A 26,010-nucleotide genomic window follows, 5' to 3' on the forward strand; every position below is an offset into this window, starting at 1 on the left:
AGAGTTAAGGTTGCCAACCTCCAGGTACTAGTTGGAGATCTAGAACTGATCCCCAGCCAATAGAGATCAATTCACCTGGAGAAAATGGTTGCTTTGGCAATTTGACTTTAAGGCAGAGGTTCCCAAGCTGTGCTTCGTGGATTACTTAGTACTTCGCAAAACATCCCCTAGTGCTTCATGAAGAGATTGGAAAGAAAAATACTACCGTCATTTGGTTTAGTACATAGGCGCAAGGTGAAAATTAGTGCCCCGCGACAAATTTCTCTCCTGAAAAGTGCTCCATGACTCAAAAAGTTTGGGAACCTCTGCTCTAAGGCATTGAAGCCCCTCCCTTAACTCCATCCTCCCCTGGCTCCACCCTAGAAATCTTCAGGTATTTCCTAACCCGGAGCTGGCATCCCTACACAGAGTCCAGGTTGCTCATGTAGCTCAGATAAGGAACTGAGAACAAGGAACCAATTTCAGCTTTCTTATAAAATTAAAGGTGACTACTACATGACAAGCTCATTTCAAAACTATTTTAAGTGTTTAGCAAATATATATTTGTGTGTGTGTATATTTATATATATATATATATATATATATATATATATATATATATATATATATATATATATATATATATATATATATAAACTAAAATATATAAAAGTATATAAATATACTTTTCTGTATATATACTTTTCTGCTTACAATTATATATATATTCTAATACACAAACTTTTCTGCTTACAAATATGTATGTATATATATTTGTAAGCAGAAAAGTTTGTGTATTAGAATTAATTGAAGGTCTTTATGTGTTATAGACAGTTGAACAATCTTGCAAATTCAGGGTTTGTCAAGCTAATAAATTAGAGAACACGGAGAAAAAAACAGAACTGTTGTATTGGTCCCTTAGGAGAACCGATCAGATAGCAGGAAGAACGTAACACTCCTATCTGCCGCTTTGGCAAACTTTGATAAGAGCCAATCACTAGTTAGTTTTAAACCCCCTTCCGACTATAAGTAGAACTAGCTTGGTCAGCCAGAGACACAAAGGAAGAGCTTTGAAGGAAGTCAGAAAGCAAGGACAGAGATGAAATCCAGATACCTGCAGCAGAGAATTCCCTCAGGAGGTGGAAGGCGCCTGAGAACTGAGGAAGAGTTAGACCAAGAAGAGCTGAATAGCTGTGGACAGAGCTAGTCCCCAGCAGCCTGACTACAGCCAGTCTCAAGGCAGTCTACGAAGGGAGTTGCTACACTGAAGTCCAGGGAAGAGGAGATCCCCTCCCCATGAGAACATATAAAAATGCTGGAAATTATTAATGTTATGTTTTTAAATGTTTCCCTGTAGCATGCATGGAAGTTTATGTTAGTTGTCTAGTATCTTAGGTTCAAACCATAGTTTTTGTTGTTCCAAATTTTTAAAAAAAAGCTTTGTAAGGGAACCATACTGGTGTGAGTTAATCAGTAAGGAAAAGAGGAGCGGTGAATCCATGCAAAAGAAACATTCTGACTCATGTCAAAGTTTGCTTTCAAGCTCTGGATGTTTTACTACTATGAAGCACAAGGATTTCTGCTATCATGGACAAAAACAGTTTGGTGGGACCTTTTCTACTCCAAGATACATTGGAATTTGACTTGGCATAGAATGATATCCCGTATGCAATATATGTAAGGTTTTTAAATACTGTTGTTAGAGGGTTATGCAAAATGCCAACTTTATATTGCTTGCTACAAAGTAACAAGCAATTTCAGAACTATTTCTATCATTTAGGAATATGGGAAGTAGTGAAAAGGACAGAAAAGAAACTTGTTTGGCAAAAGATGACCTCATATGGCAGACTTTTCTTATTTCTGGTATGGTCTGTTTCATGCATAGCAACTGCCTATTCAATACCGCTTGAAGAAATATCATTTCAATAAAAGAGGACACATATAGATTGTCCACCTGTAGCCCTGTTCTTCACACAAATTGAAGTGCACAAAGAAAGTAATTATTTCTGTGCTGTGAAATACATTGAATATGTGGATTTGTAAGGCTGAAAAAAGGAAGAAGCTTTTAAAAAAGAAACTGAGTAGCTCATTTTGCAGTGGACTATAATTTTGCAGTCTCTTAGAAGGCAGACAATGGAACTTCTGTGTTTGGGAGCCGAATTTGGCCTTTTAAACAGAAAATCATTGAAAAATCATTCAAACGTATTCTTATATTCTGTCTTGCTGCCAGTTCAAAAGCTGCAGCTAAAAATATGCATTGTTAGACATTGTAAATTTAGTAATTTTCACATTCTGATGTTTTTGTTTTCCAAGAGAGGGCAAGGATCATTGGAGGGATACCTAAAGACAACTGCCCAATCTTTAAATATATTTATTAAAAAGCAAGCTTGACTTAGTTTCAATGGGACTTCCTAGAATCAGTGTTTAGGATTGGAGCCCTAGGATTGGAGATCCATCATATTTCATTTCAAAAGCAACTGTTCTAGAGATGACAATAGTGTATCTGTTCCTCTTTTTGTAGGATCAACCGGATCATTTCTAAACCACAGACGCTTGGTCTGTCTTGATGTTACACTGCAATATCCGTGTGCCCAAACTAGATTCATTTCTGCACAGAAAGGTTAACATGGATTCCATGCAAAACAGAAAATGAGTAGAACCGGATTAGCTTTAGGGCTGATTCATGCATTTGTTAATCTCTGGATGCCCACAGTACGCAATAAGGACTTCCATGTATGGATAAAACAGAGCAGAGGAGAATGATGTAAACATCTTTGGGTCCCCACTGGGGTGAAAGGCGCTGTATAAATGAAGTAAATAAAGTAAAAGAAAGGTATGAATGAATGCCAAACTAATTAAGGGTTAAAAACTAGGCGTGGGATCCAGACTAAATTGGCAATTTCCACCAGTTCCCCTCTCCTGCTGCAGATCCTTCTTATGTAGGGTTGCCAACCTCCAAGTGGCACCTGGAGATCTCCAGCGATTACAATTGATCTCCAGGTGACCAAGATCAGTTCCCTGGAGAAAATGGCTGCTTTGGAGGGTGGACTCTATGGTTTATACCCTGCTGAGGTCTCTCCCCTCCCCAAACCTCACCCACCTCAGGCTCCAACCCCAAACTTTCTGGGTATTTCCCAAACCAGAGCTGACAACCCTATTCTCCTGTCATTCTTAAGGGCCTGATACCCCAAGACAGCATTTCATGGAGATCAGTGAACTGCAGCAGAAGCAGAGAGGCAGGAAAATTACATCTGACAGATGGAAAATTTATTCCAGATCCAATTCTAGGACCACAGGTTGGAACAAGGCAGCTGTGTGTGTGTGTATGTGGGATGGTATACCTTTCCCATGGGTGGTTTTCATGACCTCTGCTGACTGCTAGGAGAAGTTGTTTAAACTGCAGGCAGAAGAAGAAGAAGAGTTGGTTTTTATATGCTGACTTTCTCTACCACTTAAGGAAGAATCAATCCGGCTAACAATTACCTTCCCTTCCCCTCTCCACAACAAACACCTTGTGAGATAGGTGGGGCTGAGAGAGCTCTAAGAGAGCTGTGACTAGCCCCAGGTCACCCAGCTGGCTTCATGTGTAGGAGTGGGGAAACCAACCCGGTTCACCAGATTAGCGGCCCTCGCTCATGTGGAGGAGTGGGGGATCAACCCCAGTTCTCCAGATTAGAGTCCACCGCTCCAAACTACTGCTCTTAACCAACTACACCATGGTGGAACCCAGATTGTTTCTGTATGTTTTCTCCATGGGTCAAATAGCAGCTCTGAGGCTGACTGAAGTCAGAAATGGTGCTTGGGGTGTGTGTGTTTTAACGTTCCCCTCCCACCACAACAGATCCCACTGTGGCTGCTGTTTGTGTCCATGAATCTACCGATGCATCTCTGGGTTGGCTCTAAGCGGTGTCAGATCAAACAGTACAATCAGAACAACCGTGTTGCCTCACAAACTGTTCTTTTTCACAGGAGTCAGTTCGCACATTCAGCTACACCCCATCAATAGTTTAGTAATCAGCTGATGAAAAATCAAATTATGATCAGGCATGAGTGCCGACTCTCATTTGAGAAGGTACGAAGTTCACGTATTCCAGGCTGCGTTCTGTCTTCAGAAGTGGCCTAAGTGGATCCTACCAAGAAGGATCAACTGCAGAAAGCCACTGTGGAATGTTCCGTTCTCTGTTCTCTTATCATTTCCCCAGGAGATCGGAGACAGCTGATAACCAACAAAGCAGAAACTCTTGGCTAAAAATTCTTTCTGCCTGTAAACTCCAAGGATCTGTCTAGCCTTTTAAAATCAATGCAGTTGTCCATTACCAAATTCGATGACAGTAGGGTCTAGGCACTGACACCGGACTGTATAAAAAGGAAAACAAAATAACTTGTGTGCTGCTGTTCCTAGTTGTGAATCCTCAGTGGGAAATCGGTATGGCCAGTGGCACAACAAAAGTGGTTTTTTTTTTTAAAGAGTGTGGAACCATAAATCATTAAAGTACTTTCTCAGAATCCAGCCTTCTGTTTCGTTTGCCCAATGGCAATGAAATTTGCTCTTTTGTAGCTGCACTTTGTTCTTATTTATCACCCCCCCCCCATTTTTTTGGCTTCTTCCATCTTCCTTCCTGTCTATTCCCTGTCCACAATTGTAAATTCCTTGAGGGCAGGGACATGTCTTTCCTGCTTATTCTGTGAAGCGCTTGGCACAATTTATGTATTCATTTAGATATTTATACCCTTCTTTTCTAGCAGCTTATATCATCGTTCTTCCCTCCTCCATTTGACCTTCAGAATAACTCTGTGAAGTACGTTAGGCTGAGAGTGTGTGATGGCCCAAATTCACCCAGCAAAGTTTCATGGCTGAGTGGGGATTTGAACGTAGGTCTGCCCGTTCCTAGCCTGGCACTCAAAATGCTACACCATGTTCGCTCAATTGATGGTGCTGGATTAACAGTAATAAGTACATAGACTAATCGTTCCCTGAGTACAGGTGCTGAAAATTCATTCAGCTTACCATCTCATCTTTTTGCCTACCGGCCTAGGCTTCTCTGGCCTGCCTTAACCCCTACCTGTTCTTTCCAGCCCTATAATGAGGAAAACCAGCCTTTTATCCCTGTTCTCTATTTGTCTCATCTCTTTGGTTTGACCCTTCGTTCCTAGTGGGTTCCCCCTCCCCCCTGAAATGACTTTTTGTCTTTACGTGGCTCCTTCCCTTGCTCTAGGGTTGTCAACCTCCAGGTACTAGCTGGAGATCTCCTGCTATTACAACTGATCTCCAGCCGATAGAGATCAGTTTGCCTGGAGAAAATGGCCGGTTTGGCAATTGAACTCTATGGCATTGAAGTCCCTTCCTTCCCCAAACCCCGCCCTCCTCAGGCCCCGCCCCCAAAACCTCCCGCTGGTGGCAAAGAGGGACCTGGCAACCCTACCTTGCTCACTTCCTTGGTCCTATTGACTTATTCCCAACTTTTACTTGCTCTCTCCTTCCCATAAACCCTTCTCCCTCTAGTTATTCAGAGTTGTACCCTACCCCAGGTTAGACGCTTCTTGACAGGGGCAAGGTGGTCTTAGCTATCATACTGCCATCAATGAAGCCATCACATTAACCTGCCTAGTACAGAGTCAGACCATTGGTCTATCAAAGGGCACTTTCACACAGCCCAAATAATGCACTTTCAATCTCCTTTCAATGCATTTTGAAGGTGGATTTTACTGTGTGAACTGGCAAAATCCACTTGCAAATGATCATTAAGGTGCACTGAAAGTGCATTTGAAAGTGCATTTGAAGTCAGCATTGTACACTCTGATTGGCAGCAGCTCTCCAGGGTATCAGGATGAGGTCTTCCACAGTACTTACTACCTGATCTTTTAAACTGGAGATGCCAGGGATTGAAACTGGGACCTTCTGTATGCAAAGCAGATGTTCTACCACTGAGCCATGGCCCCATCAAGAAGGGAGAAAGTAGTCAAGCATCCATCTACTTCCTTCCTTCCAAAGGTCATTGATGGAGATATCAGAGGGTATGAAGCAGCTTGTCCCCTCCTACTATGCTTGGATGCAGCTCTATCTGATAATCCTCCTCCCAGAATATATGTATTTAATGTCATTAAAGCTTTTTTAACTATTATTGTGGACCTCTTGGGAGCCAATTTTGGCTGAAAATTGAGATGGAAATGCAATAAATATAATCAAGAAGTAAATATAAACAACGGGTATCATAATCTAGAAATGGATTGTCAGAACAGTTCATGGGCTTCATAAAAACAGCCACTGCTACTAGTGTGTAGAAAGGAGATTGCTGTGCTATAATTTTGGAAGTTTTAATAATAGGATGTAGGCATGCAAAGTGCTACCATTTCTGGGATCATTGTAATCAGGCTTTCACACAGTTCCGAAGTGTCAGTTTCTAAAGGACACCCTTCCTTCCCCAAAAAAGTACCAATAAAAGCTGGAAACCTTAAACTGCTTGCACCATAGTTGTTACATTAAAATAAATAAAGCCACACTGTTGAAAGTGATTTGTGAACTGCAGCCAAAAATTGCAAAAGAGATGAGCCACAGAAAACATCCCTTTCTTTCCCCTTTGGGTGATTTTTATAAGGTTTCCTGGCTTCTTTTAGCCATTGTCAAAACTGTTTTGTGTGTCTGTGTGTGCGCTTCGCCCACACAATTCTGCATAACCATACCTCGGAGACCTGCAAAGTATTCAGCAATTACATTTGTTTGCATTTCCTCTCTTTTTCCTCTCTCCCCCCATTTCCATTTCCTTGAGTTCCACCACTCCACAGAGAAACAGAATGTCTGGATTTCTCTGCATCTGTGTTGCTTTAAGAAATCTTCAAGAACATGAACTCCTTAAGTGGAAATTCCACATGTTAACATGTGTATGTACAGACCAGCTCCCCCACAGTTAACTGGGGACTCATCACATAACCCTTCCAATAACTGTCAGTGTTATCAACAAAATATTAAAATCAACAAGCGGACAAGAGCATACAATATCAACCCATTTGTTCCCATCCTTAACCCAGCTGCTCGCTTTATGATCTCTCTTTTCCCACTCAAATGCTCCCCTTTTTATTTTTTAAAAAAATTCCAAAATCACAGCTCCTGTTGCAGTCTCTGTAGAACCGCTAGTGGTAAAGTTGACTCAGAACTCCCAGGGATTGGCTCAAGAGAGATCAAACTGGGGGAAAAGAGGGAATGATGAATTGCTCGGTTTGGGAGAGCCTCAAAAAGGTGTGAGAATCTCCCTCCTTCCCTCCCTCCCTCTCTGGCAGGTATGAAAGTTCAGAAAGAAGAGAAATAGATGTTCTCACCTGGCAGGACCACACCTAGGACAGCGACACCAGGGATGCTGATAGGGCAAGAGCCCATGGCTGCAATGCAACGGAAACACACGCTGCAGGAATGCAAAGTTGAGTAGTGACAGGGGCAGCTTGCTTGTTCCCTGGCGCCTGCTAACTTCCCAACACTGCTTCTCTGGCTGCGGCTAGTCCTATTAAGCAGCAACAGCAGCCAACCAGGCATTTCCTGTTTGTTGTCCGAGCCCTTAAGACTCCCCCCCCTTTACACATCAGGATGAAATGCCCCCCCCTTACCGTCTCCCACCCCTGTCCTATCCCAAGTGGGCTCTGAGCCTTTGTAACCCCCACGTGGCAAGATCCCAGAGCTGAGAAACATGTACAAATAAAGTCAGATCTTAAACAGCTAGTGTTTAGGCTGAAGTCGGCAGGCTGCAAACCGGACCTTAAAGGGACATCTCCATGCTTATAATTAATGGGTGTCTCCAGCTACCAGCTAACCACTACCAAATGCCGACACCAAGAAAGCAGGCTGTGTCTTTTTTTCTCCCCCTCCTCCTTGTAAAACCGTGCTCCTAAACATTCTCTGCCTTGTGAGAAACAAATCAAAGAGAGATCTATGTTGGATGCGTGTGTTAAATCCAGATTACAAGGCACTTATAAATGGAGGTTGCCGGTTATTGGTCTAATTTGATTCCACTTACATCACTCTTGAAAAATGTGTCCGTTTTGGTCTGTAACGTATAGCCTTAAGACGAGACTCTGACAAGTAGCGAGGCGGCACATTCTCTTATGTTGTTTGCATTTGCGATTAACAACTTGGACGAATGTTTTATTAGTTATCATTCAGACTAATGTTTTGAATTCACAGATTGCATTACAGCAAGCATCGCGGATACTCTGGAAACAATAAATCACCATCTTTCATCCTCAGTCTTTCAGCTGTAAATTGGGAATAACCGAGACCAGGGGGATGGGATGAACAGTGTTACAAGCAAAAGGACCTCTAAAGAATCACAGGGAAGAGCAATTGGAAAACCCCGCTTCCCCTGTACCTCCACCTCCAAGTCAGTCTTCAAGCAGCTGCAGGGATGCTTTAGGCTGATCCTGCATTGGACAGGGGGATGGACTAGATGGCCTCTATGCCCCTTCCAACTCTATGTTATCTAAACTCTCAGGCAGCTGAGCAGGCTGATCCTCCCCCTTCCCTGATACTCCAGGACACTTAGCCACATGCTGAATAATGCACTTTCAATGCATTTTAACGATAGTTTGCAAATGGATTTTGCCTTTTCACACAGTAAAATCCAGCTTCAAAGTGCTTTGAAAGTGGATTGAAAGTGCATTATTTGGCATGTGTGAAAGCTGCTCTCAACATTAGTTCTTATCAGGCTGGTTTTGGGGCTCCTCCTGTTTCTTTTTGGTTAATTTACAAAAGGCAATTTTCCTGCACACTGGGGAGTTTCTTCTATGTTTTTTGTTAATGGTCTGGTTGACTGCATAGGTTAGTGTTAGATACAGCAGTAACTGTAGATCTCTGCTTGGGAACTACATTTTAAGAGGACGTATACACATGCTGGTCCTAGGGTTGCCATTCTCCAGGTACTAGCTGGAGATCTGCTATTACAACTGATCTCCAGCTGATAAAGATCAGTTCACCTGGAGAAAATGGCCTCTTTGGCAATTGGACTCTATGGCATTGAAGTCCCTCCCCTCCCCAAACCCTGCCCTCCTCAGGCTCTGCCCCAAAAACCTCCCACTGGTGGCAAAGAGGGATCTGGCAACCCTAGCTAGTCCTAGTCCTAGAACAGCTGAGAACATGCAAAGGCTGCTTAAACTTGCCTTCTCCCAGTGTAAAGAGCAAGAGAATTTTGAAAGTGCTTCCTTTCCCAGTCCTGATTCTCACTCTCTGCCATATGCCTGTGTCTCCTCTCTATCGTAGGAGTGAGCCAATGAGTTTCCTCAGGGGAGAAGAAGAAGAGTTGGTTTTTATACCATAATTTTCTCTACCTTTAAGGAATCTCAAATCGGCTTACAATCACCTTCCCTTCCTGTCCCCACAATAGACACCTTGTGAGGTAGGTGGGGCTGAGAGAGTTGGGAAAGAACTGTGACTATGCCAAGGTCACCCAGTAATAGGGTTGCTGTGCCCCTCTTTGCCACCGGTGGGAGGTTTTTGGAATGGAGCCTGAGGAGGGTGGGGTTTGGGGAGGAGAGGGACTTCAATGCCATAGAGTCCAATTGCCAAAGCAGTAATTTTCTCCAGGTGATCTGGGAGCCAGCGCGGTATAGCGGTTAAGAGCGGTGGTTTGGAGCAGTGGACTCTGATCAGGAGAACTGGGTTTGATTCCCTACTCCTCCACATGAACGGCAGATTCTAATCTGGTGAACCAGATTGGTTTCCCCACTCCTCCACATGAAGCCAGCTGGGTGACCTTGGGCTAGTCACAGCTCTCTTAGAGCTCTCTCAGCCTCACCTACCTCACATGGTGTCTGTTGTGGGGAGGGGAAGGGAAGGTGATTGTAAGCTGGTTTGATTCTTCCTTAAATGGTGGAGAAAGTCGGCATATAAAACCAACTATTCTTCTTCTCTATCAACTGGTGATCAGTTGTAATAGCAGGAGATCTCCAGCTGGTAACTGGAGGTTGGCCACCCTGCCCAGCAGGCTTCATGTATAGGAGTGGGGAATCAAACCTGGTTCTCCAGATGAGAGTCTACCACTCTTAACCTCTACACCACACTGGCTGATGACAGCATTTGTCACTGTCCTTCATGTGTATGAATGTGAACACATGAACACATGAAGTTGCCTTATACTGAATCAGACCTTTGGTCCATCAAAGTCAGTATTGTCTACTCAGACCGGCAGCGGCTCTCCAGGGTCTCAGGCAGAGGTCTTTCACATCATCCACCCGCCTAGTCCCTTTAACTGGAGATGCTGGGAATTGAACCTAGGACCTTCTGCATGCCAAGCAGATGCTCTACAAACTGAGCCACAGCCCCTCTCATGTGACATCTTAAATAATCTCCACTAGAATGTGCTGCAATACATAATAATGTGTGTGTGTGTCTTTAAGATTAAGGACTCTTATGGAGGCTCTTGAGGAATAGGGTTTTTATTTACGGTATTTATAGTCCACCTTTCTCACAGGAACTCAAGGCGGGTTACACATAGTGAGTCAGTACAATCAACAAAATGCATGCTCCGTCTAGCTCCGCTAACATCTGAGCAGTGGCATTCTGGACCAGGTTTGGCTCAAGCCTGCTAGCTGTCAACTCCTACTCTTGATTATTATTTCCATTTTACTGACCGGATACTGAGGAAGAGACATGAAACTGTTATGAGTGTGACCACCTGGATTACTGTGCATGGATCTATCACTGGTTTGGTTCAGGTGTTGCTCGATGGGAGCCAGGGATTTCACAGGACCTCTCTCTTCAAAAAGCCAAGGCCACAATCCATTTAATACTTGTATTCGGACCAGTCCAAGGACACATTACTGCGCAAGCTTTCAAGTTCCTCAGAACTTTTCATCAGGCCAGATGTTCCAACAGAAGGGCATTCTTAACATCATGAGCTGCAAGGTCTGCTTAAAATGTGTTCTCCACCTGTTTTTTTTTAATGTTGTAACATCTGGCCTAATGACAAGTTCTGGGGAACTTGAACGCTTGCACACTATTATGACTCATTGGGTTGATCCCATAATAAAGGTACCACACAGATTGTGGGTTTGGGTTTTGACTTTTGGACCAACACAGCATTGAACAAGTCACCTCTCTTCAGCCTCATCATCTAAAACCAACCTCCAGGTGCGGGCTGGTGATCTCCAGGCTACATAAATGGCTTATTTATTTATTATTTATTTATTTAAAACGTTTGTTCTACTTCTCCTGGAGAAATGGGCTGCATTGGAGGGTGGACTTAATGGCATTATACCCTACTGAGGTCCCTCCCCTCCCTAAACCCCACTCTCCCAGGCTCCTCCCTCAAATCTCCAGTTGGCAAACCTAATCCAAGCAATGTGTCTAATTTTGTAATTTTATATTTTTACACACATACGTGTGTGTACCAATATAGGACACATCTGATGAAGTGGGCTGTAGTTCACAACAACTTCATATCACAATGAATCTTTAGTAAAAAGTCTAGTTTACCTAGTTTACCTAGTGTACCTTTACCTAGTCTAGTTTACCTTTACCTAGCAAAAAAACAAACAAAATAAAGAGGCAAATTGATTATGTAACAATGCTGGATGAGAAGTACTGGGATCATTTGGACAGATTTAACTGATATTTTCTAAAAAAGATTGTGTCATTTGTCATATAACATGAAGCTTAATGTCTACGGTAGCATAGTGTTTACAAAGGGATATTAGATGTTCTACCAATACCAGGTTTGGTTCCCTACTCCTCTACGTGAGCGGCGGACTCTAATCTGGTGAACCGGATTGGTTTCCCCACTTGTCTTGAAATGTGTGCCCCTGTGCGCTCTCTGCCCATCTTACACACATTCTATGGACTCTACTCACAAATGCACTATAAGACTCTTCTGGTCTCAGGCTGGCAGCACGAAAGCGTCTTCTCAGTTGTTCTGTAGAGAGCCCAAACTGCTGGAGGGTCAAATTCCTAAAATACTGGTAGTCTCTTGCTTGGTCTGGGGCTAGTTGAGCTAACAGCTCAGCAACTTCTCCATGCACACAGCACCTAAGTACTCCCATATACTCCCTCTCAGGGAGACAATAGTCCTGTGCTGTTGCTTCAAACAAGGCAAAGAAAGCCAAGATATCCTCACCCGGTCTCAGCTCTGGGAACTTCAAACGGGACCATCTATCATCCTGATTCTGGGTGAGATGGTTCTGTAGCATATTCATCTGTTGTCCATTTTTGCCCAAGAAACTGAGCTAGCAAAGTACATCGCTGATCCATTGGAGCTACAGATGGCACTGCTGGAGGATGCTGGCCCGGAGGGACTGCAGATGCCATAGGTGCAGCTGGCGGGGCATTCACAAAAGGGTTAACTCCAGTGCCTACTGGCTGTGCACTATCTGAAGACTGTAGTCATTTAAGTGGGGTGCCCAAACAATCTTCCCTTGGTCTACTTGGTGTTGCGCTGTGCCATAAACACGGGTCTGTTTCTAAACACATCTCCCGTCTCTGGGGAACACGTGGCAAGTCTTTATAGGCCAACGCACTTGTTCTTAGGCCCTACAAATCATCTTCAACACTGAATTGTGGCCTCAAGGGCGATTCAGAAAAAAAATATTTAGTGCAACTAGACGGCCCAACAGTCTCTGTTTTACAAATCATTTGGTCAGGCTGGCTACCAGAGGCCGAAGCCCTGTGGCCCAAACTCATGTTGACTTTACTAGGAAGAAGGCTGGGAGAAAAAAACAAAACACCTTCCGTGCTGCAATACAAACACATCCAGGGTCTCCTTCGCTGCCACCGTGTGTGGTGTCTTACTTTGCGTCCATGTATACAAGGAAGGCACACTCCTTCATATATTGAATGAACTTAGCACGGAAGGACTAAGAGCTTGAAAAAGTTTCATATGAAATGGAATTATACCGGATTTCCATTGCACCACGTCTTGTCTCCTTTGCTTGAATTTTGCAGTCTACATGCATGGACTTGAAATTATGATATGCATTGAGCACTTTTGCCTATATTTATCTTTGTGTAAAGCTAGTATGCTGTTATATTGAATTCACTTTGAACCTTTTGTAAATTTCCTGTTTGCTCAACCAAGGTTGTGCCTGTTAGTAATTACCTTTAATATACATTTTAAAAGCAATTTTGTATTGTAGTTACCTTATTTTAGGTTTACTTTTGCTGGTGCTTGCACCTTGAATTCTAAACTCCCGAGTAGCACTTGCAGCCGAATTTTGACTACTACCCTGTGTGAACCGGCAACTTCTTGCCCAGATTTGAAATGCCGACAGCAGCCCTTTCAGACTCCCAATGGGCTGGGTATGGTTCGTTCAACGATAAGGTTGAGAGCTTTTCCTTGCCAGGAACCTTATCTCACCGGCCTTCGGTTCTTCCCCAGGAAAGTTGCACTCACAACGCGCGCAGGCCCCTCTCATTAGTTTTATAAAACACAATTTATTTTTTGAGAAGATAAAGAAAACACTCTCAATTAATTACAAGCAAAAAACCCAACCCTAGTAACTAGCAAAGGCCGTCAGTAGTGTGTAAAAAAAAACAACCCTCCCCTCAGAACCAGGCTAATGCCCTCAGAAAACCCCCCACCGATCAAGGTCGAACAAGTCGTCACTCTCCGCCCAGCAACAGTCTTACAGAGATACACCTGTTACTTCCATAGACCACTCCACATGAAGCCAGCAGGTTGACCTTGGGCTAGTCACAGCTCTCTTAGAGCTCTCTCAGGCCCACCTACCTCACAGGGTGTCTTGCGGGGAGGGGAAGGTGATTGTAAACCGGTTTGATTCTTCCTTAAGTGGTAGAGAAAGTCGGCATATAAAAACCAATTCTTCTCCTTCTCCTCCTCCTCAACAATAACCCACTGCCTGAACAGTGTTTAAAATGTAATTCAATCTAATGAGGGGGCGAGAAGGAGTTCTAACTTGTGTTCCACGTGTGTAATCCCTAATACAGATTAACATTCCATTCCCATACGTGTGAAGTGGCTGCAGTGTAGACCTGCATTAGAAGACTAATTGGATACATGCTGAATGCAGCGTGACCCTGGCTTCAGGGCCCCCAGGGATTTTGTCCCCCGACTCCCCGCCTCTTGGCAGCTGTGGCAGTGGTTTTCTAAACTGTCATGCAGAGATGACTCATTCCCACTGCCTACAACAAAAGTATTTTTAGAGAGCAATCCTAAGCAGGTCTATTCAGAATCCTATTCAGGTTGATTCAATGGGGCTTCTTCCCTGGAAAGTGTTCAGGGTTGCAATATTAATGAAAGGTATCTGGGGCTGAATTTAAAAGCTTCTGCATTGCAAAACACATGCTTACCCTTGTCCTCCTCCAGTTGAATGCTTCTCAGCCCCACAACAAAAAGAAGCACATCTGAACATGGGACTAGTTTGGGACGCTGGAGTGTAAGCCATTGTCTGATATATCAGGTCAGTTAAAACTAAAGATTCTTTGTTGGAACAAAATCATTTAGGTAGTGTGACAGTGACGAAAGATGGGTAGAGCAATCCTGAAGGGAGGCTGAAGGTGGTTAGGAGCTGGTGTGACCCCAGCACCAGTGTTAGTGACACTTGTGCCGGCTATGTGGGCACTAATGCCGGCACAGGGCCAGTTAATGCCAGCGCCGGGAAGCAGTGTGGCAGCATGAGACAGGGGTGCCGCAGCGAATCCATGGCAGCATTTTGCCAGCACGAGGGGTGTTTACGGGGCATTCCCAGGGACGGAGCTGACTTCAGTCAGCTTCCTAAGCCCTCTCGGCCCAGGAATGACCCCTTTTGCAGGCATGGACTTGTGCCTGCAAAAAGGGAAGCACAGCCCCATGTAACACAATGGGACTGTTACATGGGTTTTTTTTGGGGGGGGGGGCTCCAAGCCGCTCAGGAGGCGGCGCAGCTGCGCCATCCCCAAGCCCAGCATAATTACCCCCCTTTCAGGATTATGCTGTTAGTGGGAAAATGCCAGTGGAAGCCAAAGAAACTGCTAGTATCTTTTTGACAAAGAGGGCCGGAGTGAAGATTTATGTGCTACTGTGGAGTAATTTACCCTATATGGGAAAATGTGCTTTTTAATGTTGTTTTAGAGAATTTTCATGCTTCCAAAAGTAACGGGTGGGGGGGGGGAATGCAATTTGTTTGCTGAATCACAGAACATCAGAGATTCCAGTGACAGGAGTGTTGTTGTTTTTTAATCCACCTTTTTGAAATTCCATTCATTTCAGAAACTCAGCTAAGTAATGGGAATCAGAGACAGAGGCAGAGAGTTATGCAGTTGCTAGGAACAAGAATCTCTCTGAGATTTTGACGAAATTCTTCTGGCTGCTGGAGTCTCTCTTTGCTTTTGATATGATCACTTTGCATAGTTGCAAATGACCCAAATATCACTAATCACACCACAGGCTTTCCCATCCAAAGGAAGCCAGCGCCACAATCCTATGCACAAATGCTCGGAAGAAACCGCCATTGCATTGTACAAGATGATAACTTCCCAATAAATATGCATAGAATCAGGCGACACACTCTGGACTTTGTCTCAAGCAAGGCCTTCTGCAGTGCCATGCCGGCTGTTGTCATGATGTGTTTTGAGTTCCTGGCAAAGTACAAAGCAGAGTCTTAACTCCACTTGAGCTTTTAGAATCCTTTTCAAGGCCCTTTTAACTCTCTTTGGAAATTTTCCAAATCCACTGTCGCATCAGCCTTCGGATAACATTCAGCTAGCATGAAGCGTAAGGATGTGTCACTGGCCACCAAGATTATGTTAATTCATGCCATCGTATTCCCTATTACTATGTATGGGTGTGAAAGCTGGACATTGAAGAAAGCTGACAGGAAGAAAGTAGACTCCTTTGAAATGTAGTGTTGGAGGAGAGTGTTACGGATACCCTGGAGTGCCAAAAAACAAAAAACAAAAAACAATTCAGTGGGTTATAGATCAAATCAAGCCTGAACTGACCCTAGAAGCTAAAATGACTAGACTGAGGCTATCATATTTTGGTCACATTATGAGAAGACAAGAGTCACTAGAAAAAACTGTCATGCTACGAAAAGTTGAAGGCAGCAGGAAAAGAGAAAGACCCAACAAGAGATGGATTGACTCAATAGAGGAAGCCACAGCCCTCAATTTGCAAGACTCAATAAAGGAAGCCACAGCCCTCAAGGCTGTCAAAGATAGGACATTTTGGAGGACATTGATTCATAGGATCGCCATGAGTCGGAAGCGACTTGATGGCACTTAACACACACACACACACACACAGCATGGAACATGCAACAACATTTACATTCTAGGTATGTTATGTGCTTGGTTCAGAAGTATTCTCTTTGGCTTGCAATTTTTTTTTCACACCGTCTTCTGTGAAATGTCACTAGGAATCCCTCCCTTCCAGTCCTTTCCTTTCCAAAATACTACTCCACCAGCACCGTCTTTGATCTTACTAGCAGGGCTCTGTATTATTATTTGAAAAACAGTGGGAGAGAAGATCATGTATTTTTGCACTCCCACAAAAAAGAACCAAATGCAGACTGGATTTATCTCAAGAATCAGAAGATAGCGGGCTTATTAATGACTCTCTTCACCCACACCCTCTTGAGCTGGAGCCAGGATTTCGGTGAACAATCGGAAGTTCATGGAATTTTCCTCTGTTCCTCTGAGAGTAATAAAGTACTGCTGCTAATGACCACGTCCCAGTTAAAATGTGCTTTCTATTTCTGGCTTGGGTTTTATGAGAACTCGTTGAGCCAATTTTATGTATGTCAGTGCCATAGAAGTGGCAATTTCCACAAAGCTGCAAATGTTTAAGATCAAATTACAGCTCTGCTTTGACTGCCTACCAGGATGTCAATCTTTTATTTATTTTTTTAAGGGAGAGGGCTGAAGAAAGAAAAGGAAATTCTAGCACTCTGTTTGTTTGCTAATGCATTTATTTTCAAATAAACAACCCTAACGTTCATGTGAGTTGCTGCCAGCTTACCAGCATTTGAACAAATCTACCCTGGCACAGCATTACCATGGGCTTTGTTTACATTGCAGCTAGAATAGCCCAGGCCAGCCAGAGCTTGTGAGGGTTTGGAAGCTGGGTTGGCCATGGTCAGTACTTGGATGGGAGACCGCCAAGGAAAACCAGGGTCGCTGTCTAGAGAAAGGCAATGACAAACCACCTCTGCTCACCTCTTGCCTCCGAAGCCCCATGAGGGGTCGCCTTAGGGTCGCCAGGTCCCTCTTTGCTGCCGGCGGGCTGTTTTTGGGGTGGAGCCTGAGGAGGGTGGGGTTTGGGGAGGGACTTCAATGCCATAGAGTCCAATTGCCAAAGCGGCCATTTTCTCCAGGTGAACTGATCTCTATCGGCTGGAGATCCGTTGTAATAGCAGGAGATCGCCAGCTAGTACCTGGAGGTTAAAATGATAAACAGCACCAGCTCTAAGAAATAATTCAATACCAGAAATTTCACAGTTTCAGGGTTTGTAATGCACAGAACGCTCTATAGTAAATAGAACATAGAACGTAGAACAATAAATTCAACAAAAATACAAAGGTTACATCACCATGTATCCCAACATCAAACTCAATTGGGTACGAGCACCTGGAGGTTGGCAACCCTAGGTCGCCATAAGTCAGTTGTGACTTGATGGCACTGAATTATTGTTATGATTTATCCTAGCGTGCACATAAAAATGGTGCTAGGAGGTGCTGAGCCCCCTTCTCCTCCCTGAAGATGCTACTCCAGCAATTAAGGGCTTGGTTGATGCTGGTTAGGGCAGAGTGTTCCTTCCACAATCCATCAGGCTGCAAAAGCCACTGATGGGCTAGCCTTATAGAATCATAGAATCATAGAGTTGGAAGGGACCACCAGGGCCATCAAGTCCAACCCCCTGCACAATGCAGGAAATTCACAACTACCTCCCCCCTCCACACCCCTAGTGACCAGAAGATGGCCATGATGCCCTCCCTCTCATCATCTGCCTAAGGTCACAAAATCAGCATTGCTGACAGATGGCCATCTAACCTCTTCTTAAAAACCTCAAGGGAAGAAGAGCTTACCACCTCCCGAGGAAGCCTGTTCCACTGAGGAACCGCTCTAACTGTTAGAAAATTCTTCCTAATGTCTAGACGGAAACTCTTTCGATTTAATTTCAACCTGTTGGTTCTGGTCCGACCTTCTTGAGCAACAGAAAACAACTCGGCACCCTCCTCTATATGACAGCCCTTGAAGTACTTGAACATGGTTATCATATCCCCTCTCAGTCTTCTCCTCTTCAGGCTAAACATACCCAGCTCCTTCAACCTTTCCTCATAAGACTTGGTCTCCAGACCCCTCACCATCTTTGTTGCCCTTCTCTGGACATGTTCCAGCTTGTCTACATCTTTCTTAAATTGTGGTGCCCAAAACTGAACACAGTACGCTAGTTGAGGTCTAACCAGAGCAGAGTAAAGCAATACCATCACTTCGCGTGATCTGGACACTATACTTCTGTTGATGCAGCTCAAGACTGCGTTTGCCTTTTTAGTTACATCATCACACTGCTGACTCATGTTCAATGTTTGGTCTACTAAGACCCCAAGATCCTTTTCACACACACTACTGCTCAAACAAGTCTCCCCCATCCTGTAATTATGCATTTGATTTTTCCTACCTAAATGCAGAACTTTACGTTTGTCTTTGTTGAAGTGCATTTTATTAGTTCTGGCCCATTTCTCCAGCCTGTCAAGATCATCCTGCATCTTGGCCCTGTCTTCTACTGTATTTGCTACCCCTCCCAATTTAGTATCATCTGCAAATTCAATAAGCATCCCCTCTATTCCTTCATCCAGATCATTTATAAAGATGTTGAACAACACAGGGCCCAGCACAGATCCCTGAGGAACTCCACTAGTCACTTCTCTCCAAGTGGACGAGGAACCATTAACTATCACTCTTTGGGTACGATCTGTCAACCAGTTGCAGATCCATCTAACAATAATAGGATCTAACCCACATGTTCCCAATTTGTCAACTAGAATACTATGTGGAACCTCATCAAAAGCCTTACTGAAATCTAGATAAACTATGTCTACAGCATTCACCTGATCCAGCAAGGTAGTAACGTTCTCAAAAAAGGAGATAAGATTAGTCTGACATGACTTATTTTTGAGAAACCCATGCTGGCTCTTAGTGATCAGATCCATCCTTTCTAAATGCTCAAGGACGGACTGTTTGATGATTTGTTCGAACACTTTTCCTGGTATAGAAGTCAAGCTGATGGGTCGGTAGTTACCTGGATCCTCCTTTTTCCCCTTCTTGAAGATGGGGACAACATCTGCCCACCTCCAATCTTCTGGCACCTCACCTGTTTGCCAAGACTTTTCAAAAATAATGGACAGAGGTTCCGAAATTACATCTGCAAGTTCTTTGAGTACCCTTGGGTGCAATTAATCTGGCCCAGAGGATTTTGTTTCATTTAAAGAAACCAGGTGTTTTTGCACTACCCCAATGCCAATTCTAGGCTGCAAATCCCTTCCCTCATCACAAGTTCTGTTTATGCCATGTTGAGCACCACTTCCCTCACGAGAAAAAACTGAGGAAAAGTAGGAATTGAGGAGTTCTGCCCTCTCTTCATCTCCTGTTACAATTTCACTTTCCGGTCCACGCAATGGGCTTATCTTGTCCTTGTTCTTACTCTGTACATAGGAAAAGAACCCTTTTTTGTTGCATTTAGCATCTCTCGCTAGCCTAAGTTCATACTGAGCTTTAGCTTTCCTAACACTCTCCCTACAAGCACTAGTTATTTGCTTATATTCCTCTTTGGTTATAAGGACCTCCTTCCACTTCCTAAATGAGTCTTTTTTATTTCTCAACTCTTTAAAAAACTGTTTATGGAGCCACCCTGGCCTCTTTAGGCTCCTCCCATTTTTCCTTCTCATAGGATTGGTTTGGGATTGTGCCTTCAGTATTTTATTTTTAAGAAACGCCCACCCTTCTTGAACTCCCTTCTCCTTAAGTATTTCTGACCATGGGATTCTACCTAGCATAAGTTTAAGTTTGTTAAAATTTGCTCTTTTGAAGTTCAACCTATATGTCTGACTACGTACAGGTTTTCCTCTCCCCAAGATTGTAAATTCACTACTACCCAGGGTGCCTACTACTTTAACCTAATCAACCAGTTCTTCCCTGTTGGTGAGGATCAAGTCTAAGATAGCAGACCCCCTTGTTTCCCTGTCCACCTTCTAGAATAGGAGTCCAATTGCCAAAGTGGCCATTTTCTCCAGGGGAGGAAGAAGAAGAAGTGTTGGTGTTTATATACCGACTTTCACTACCACTTCAAGCAGAATCAAACCAGCTTACGATCACTTTCCCTTCCCCTCCCCACAACAGACATCCTGTGAGAGAGCTGAGACTAGCCCAAGGTCACCCAGCTGGCTTCATATGGAGGAGTAGGGAAACCAACCCGGTTCACCAGATTAGCCTCCGCCGCTCATGTGGCGGACTGAGGAATCAGATCAGAGTCCACTGCTCCAAACCACTGCTCTTAACCACCACACTAACGCATGGGCAGAATGTTCCTGGTTCGCTCCTCTGTTATCTCACAATAATCCCACAATATTTAATCCCACAATATTTAAGTCTGGATAATCAAACGCATGATGCCAGCCTATCCCACATTAAGTCTGAAACAAGTAGCTGCTGGAGGCTCCCCGTGCGTTTGAACCAACCATATAATGTGGGATAGTTCGCAATGCGGGATAGCAGGGGAGTGACATCGCCCAAGGATTGGCTGAGGAGTAATCCAATCAAAGGGCGATTCTCCCCCCTTTTTTTTCTTGGAACACCAGCGTTCCGGTATACCATCGTCTCAACCTGTCAATTAAAAAAAGGCGGGACGGGAGACCGGAAGCAGCAATTGCTCGCACAGGAAAGGGGGCGGGACGGGGGACGGGAAGCGGCAATTGCTCGCGCAGGGAAGGGGGCGGGACGGAGGAGACCAGTAAGGGGCATTAGTAGCGAGCTAGTCGAGTAATTACACGCACTTCGGCGTTCCGGTAATGTAGCGGAATAAAAAAAAAGTAGCGGATTAGCACCAAAAAGATCGCTATAAACCAGGGATTGATTAACCCGGGTTTTTTTTGCCTTAATTCGCGACTAAGGTGGGTCCGATGCGCAGCCCTTGGACGGTCGTGCGTGTGGACCATGGAGATTCGCTACTATTAAGGCACAAAAGCGAGACAAATTGGCCGTGCGTTAAGCCCCTATGCTGGCTCTCTATAGGCTGGAGATCAGTTGTGGCATCAAGTCTGAGAATGGTCAAAGAAAGTTTGATGTTAAGGCACAATAAAACTTTCACTATTTGATATTTTGTGGTGGCACTTTTGGGGAAGTGGCTTTGTGCCTGGATATTTTAGAACTGTTTCTGAACTGTTCCTCTTCTTTCCCTGATCTGACTGTTGTCGATCTTCCCTGATCTTATTATCATGTTTTTATCTTATGTTGTAAACTGCTTTGGAAACCTGTTTTGTTAGCCAAAAGGCAGTTAACTAATGCCCTAAGTAAATAAATAAAAATGTGCAAAAATGGACAAATCACACCAAAAGTAGATTAAAACATGTTGACGTCAAGTGCTTTCCCTTTAATTAATGCCTTCCTGCATTACTTATATAGATAGTTGGTATACGATTAGGGATGGAGACACTTTTTAATTATTATTTTTTGCTAAAATGTGACCTGTACAAATAATTAGCAAGATGAACCTCAACTTGACATGTTCCAGGTAGACATGAGTTTTTTTTCCCCTGACCAGTAGGCACCAACCTTCAACGTGCAACTTTTAAAATTACATCTGACTCAACAGTGGGATAAAAATTCCATGGTGAGTGGGTCACCTACAATACTTGCACAGCTAAGCCCAGGCTTCAATTGCTGTCTTCAGGTTTCCCTGGCTTACATTAGTTGTTACATTAGTTACCAGAAAATTAGCAGGTAAGGTTGAGGTAACGATTATTATTTGCTTCCAGAGCATCAAGGACAGTGAAAAGGAAATAACAAACAAGGAGAATTACTCTTTTGCTAAGCAAAAGAGTGCATGGCCAAGAGGGTCATAAGAAAGAAAGAAAGAAAGAAAGAAAGAAAGAAAGAAAGAGAGAGAGAGAGAGAGAGAGAGAGAGAGAGAGAGAGAGAGAAAGAGAGAGAAAGAGAGAGAGAGAGAGAGAGAGAGAGAGAGAGAGAGAGAGAGCGCCAGCGTGGTGGAGTGGTTAAGAGTGGTGGTTTGGAGCGGAGGACTCCAATCTGGAGAACCAGGTTTCATTCCCCACTCCTTCACTTGAGTGGCAGACACTAATCTGGGTTGGTTCCCCCACTCCTACACATGAAGCCAGCTGGGTGAACTTGGCCTAGTCACACTCTCTCAGCTCCACCTACCTCACAGGATGTCTGTTGTGGGGAGGGAAAGCTGGTTTGATTCTTCCGTAAGTGGTAGAGAAAGTTGGCATATAAAAACCAATTCTTCTTCTTCTCTGGTGCCCACTAAGTGTTTTTAGAAAGTGAGTGTGGCCATGTGGGGCATTCACCCAGCAGGGCTTCTAATTAACCCCTGGAGATCTGATGGGCTGTGCAGATTAAAATAACACTGTTCCAGCATCAGCTGCTTCCACAATGTTGGTTTCATTGTCTCTCTTTCTTGGTGTTTTTTTTTTTTTTAATTACCCTCCTTCTCCCCTATCTATCTCCATCTCCATCCGTCCAGCTGCCTGTCTGGAGAGAGATTTTTTTCATAATCCATATCAGTTATAAATGCTGATGTCAGGTTGTCTTTCTTACAAAACTCTGGGTGTTAGTGCAGAACTATTGATCTTGTAGAAGAGGGTCCCCAAGATGGTACCCACTGATACCTTTCGTAGTGTTCATTTTGAAAGGCACCCTGTTACGGATCTTTTGTCTGGAATGTTGAAGGGTTGGTATTAGAATTATGTATAACCTTACTTAGTTGTGTTTTGTGATTGGCTCCGGCTCCTGCAGTAGCCTTTTTGTGGGTGGATCTGTCTGCTGTGGTCGCCATTTTGTGGTTACACCTATCACCATTTGTCAAAATTCCAAAGGGTCAAAAAGGTTGAGAACACCTGCTGTAGAGTGTAGACTTCTTTTCATTTTTCCAAGTTGCAGAGAAGAACCTGAAAAGTATATGTTCTTCCAAGATCTTTTTTTTTTTTTTTAGAATCCCTACCGATATCTCAAACCTTTCTCAGGCACTGTTGAAAATCTTTACATTTATAGATGAATCAGTGGCAGCATTGTACTATTGAAGACAAGCAATTCAACTAACTTTTTTTCCCCATCAGGCATATCACAGTCATGAGTTATAAAGATTTAGTAAGCAGCTTATTTTAAGAAAAAGAGGCCACAGTCTACATTTAAGATGTGCCTCAGCTTTTGAATTCATCATATGATTGCTGTAATGATTATTCAGTGATTTACGTGCTAAAGATATCTTTGAAGGAAACCCCATGTATTTGGTATTTAGCTGAAGGAAAGATAAGATAGTCAGAAATTGTCCACTCAGAACTGTGAAGGAAGTCCAAACTTTACGGTGATCTTGAATCCAAAAGTGAGTTCTAGCAGAGGCCTGGGGAAGTTTAGAACTTGAAAGCCAGCCACTCCTTTTCCTGAAACATAGAATACAATGCATTATTGACATTGATATGGAACTTAGAACTACTATAGTATTTTATTCTTCAGTTAGTAATTGTGAGAAATAACAGGAATAAGGGATGATGCTCACTGTCTGGTAGGGATAGGAAATTGGTAATTCTAGCAGTTCAATGCATGGGACTTCCCATATGGCCCAACATAGGCCAGTAACGCGTGACTAGGATGCCATTGGTTTGTCCCTGTTATGTCTCATGCCTTTTGATCCCGTGTTCAAAAAATTGAATGCATGGTGCCACGGCCGGGTCTCCCTCTGCCTTGCCTGCACAGCGGGGCGGGGGGGGGGGGCTCAAGGGGTGGCGAAGGCTCCGTGTGCTCCTCCACCCCGCCTTTCCCTGGCTTGGAAAGGTTCTCGGGGGCTGGTGGAGAGTAGGGTTTTCTCCAGCAGCCATTTTCTCCAGGTGAACTGATCTCTTTCGGCTGGAGATCAGTTGTAATAGCAGGAGATCTCCATCTGGTACCTGGAGGTTGGCAACCCTAGGAATCAAACCCGGTTCTCCAGATTAGAGTCCACCGCTCCTAACTATCACTCTTCGCCACTACACCACGCTGGCTCTCTGATTTCTGTCTTCTGGAGTCTGTTGCAATTTCAGGAGATCTCCAGACCCCACCTGGAAGTTGTTAACCCTAATTCTACTGCTTGTTCTCTATGCCTTATTAAAGAATACGTTTCAGTTAAAAGAGCAACAGAAAAGACACTCCTTGAGTGGAAACATTTATTTAGCTCTTTACAACATCACCCTCTCTCATTTTGCCACGTAACTACCATTTGCACTGTACTGTGCTAAAAAGATGTATAATCTCCCCAGCAAACCAGCTATTAGTCTCTTCAGTGATAATTATGTTTATATTAGATTTTGGTACAGATATTACATTTATTTATAGATATTTAGATAGCAGTGAAAGAAGCTATTGAGCACGACACTCAGCAGTACCATCAAGGAGAGTTTTCAAGACAAGAGACAAACAGAGGCAGTTTGCCATTGCTCGCTTCTCCATATGAACTCTGGACATCCTTGGTGGTCTCTAGAGTAGCCAACCTCCAGATGGTTGCTGGAAATCTCCTGCTATTACAGGTGACAGAGATCAGTTCACCTGAATAAAATGGCTGCTTTGGATGGCAGACTTTATGACATTATACCCCATTGAAGCCCCTCCCGAAACCCTACTCTCCTCAGTCTTAACCCCTAAAATCTCCAGGTATTTCCCATCCCATTGCAGCTGGCAACCCTAGTGGTCTCCCATCCAAGTTTTTTTTTTCTCCTACTTACTTTTTCCCACTTAACACAAGAACATAAGAAAGGCCCTGCTGGATCAGACCAAGGTCCATCAAGTCCAGCAGTCTGTTCACACAGTGGCCAACCAGGTGCCTCTAGGAAGCCCCCAAACAAGACAACTGCAGCAGCATTATCCTGCCTGTGTTCCACAGCACCTAATATATTCGGCATGCTCCTCTGATCCTGGAGAGAATAGGTATGCATCATGACTAGTATCCATTTTAACTAATAGCCATGAATAGCCCTCTTCTCCATGAACATGTCCACTCCCCCCTTAAAGCCTTCCAAGTTGGCAGCCATCACCCCATCCTGGGGCAGGGAGTTCCACAATTTAACTATCCCATATATTGGTAAGCAGACATGGCAAAGTAGGTAGGTTGGTCTTTATCCGTCTGCTTCAAGGGAACATCTAGCAGAGACCAGAAATTATACTCTCAACTTCCACATCCCTTGTCAGTCTAAGCCATGCAAGGCCTGACAGGTGGCAAAGTAAGTGCCGTGATGAGCATAGCTCATTGCTGTGATGGAGCAATCTGGACCCTGCCACTCACTTAAAAGCTTAGGAAGAAAAATGAGGCAAACTGAATTAATGCTCAACTAATGTTTTAAGATCATGTGTACAAATTCCATGTTAAAGACATTGGAAGAACAGTCTTTTGGCAACACCGGACTTCCTACATAATTTAGTTGGGTTGCTGGGTTTAATTGCACACTGTTTATCTTCAGATGGAGCATTTAAAAAAAAAAAGCTTAAATGGAAGGATCACAGGAGAAACAATGTGGCTTTCTTGATCTAAACATAAAGGCTTCTGAGGTTAAGGAATGTATTGCACTGCCACATTTAGTCAATGTTTTACTTTGTAATTTCCTGAATTAAATAAAGATTCATTTCCTCACATCAGCCTTTGAAGCACTTTTCGCTGTTAGGAAAGAGAAAAAGGTGTGTGTAGGTGCTGCTGAGAACGAGAGAGAGAAATGCGCCATTTAGAATAATAGAGTTGGAAGGGACCACCAGGGTCATCAAGTCCAACCCCCTGCACAATGCGTTTTTGTCAAACCATCTGTTATCAAAGAACTCTTTCCTCATCGACTTATCTGCTGAGGACTCGCTCAGCATATCTGACATA

The 26,010-nt window shown here is 43.7% G+C and overlaps 1 protein-coding gene across 1 annotated transcript in view; it reads right to left on the reverse strand.

Moving 5' to 3' along the window:
- Positions 1–7,365, reverse strand: part of ITGA1 (integrin subunit alpha 1) — a 79,707-nt gene extending 72,342 nt beyond the window's left edge. Inside the window, exon 1 of the mRNA XM_056848712.1 lies at positions 7,294–7,365. Coding sequence (XP_056704690.1) covers positions 7,294–7,351 — 58 coding nt within the window. The 5' untranslated portion in view covers positions 7,352–7,365. The remainder of the gene's footprint in view (positions 1–7,293) is intronic.
- Positions 7,366–26,010: the final 18,645 nt, after the last annotated feature.

This window comes from Euleptes europaea, chromosome 4 (assembly GCF_029931775.1).
Source record: "Euleptes europaea isolate rEulEur1 chromosome 4, rEulEur1.hap1, whole genome shotgun sequence".
Lineage (NCBI taxonomy): Eukaryota > Metazoa > Chordata > Lepidosauria > Squamata > Sphaerodactylidae > Euleptes > Euleptes europaea.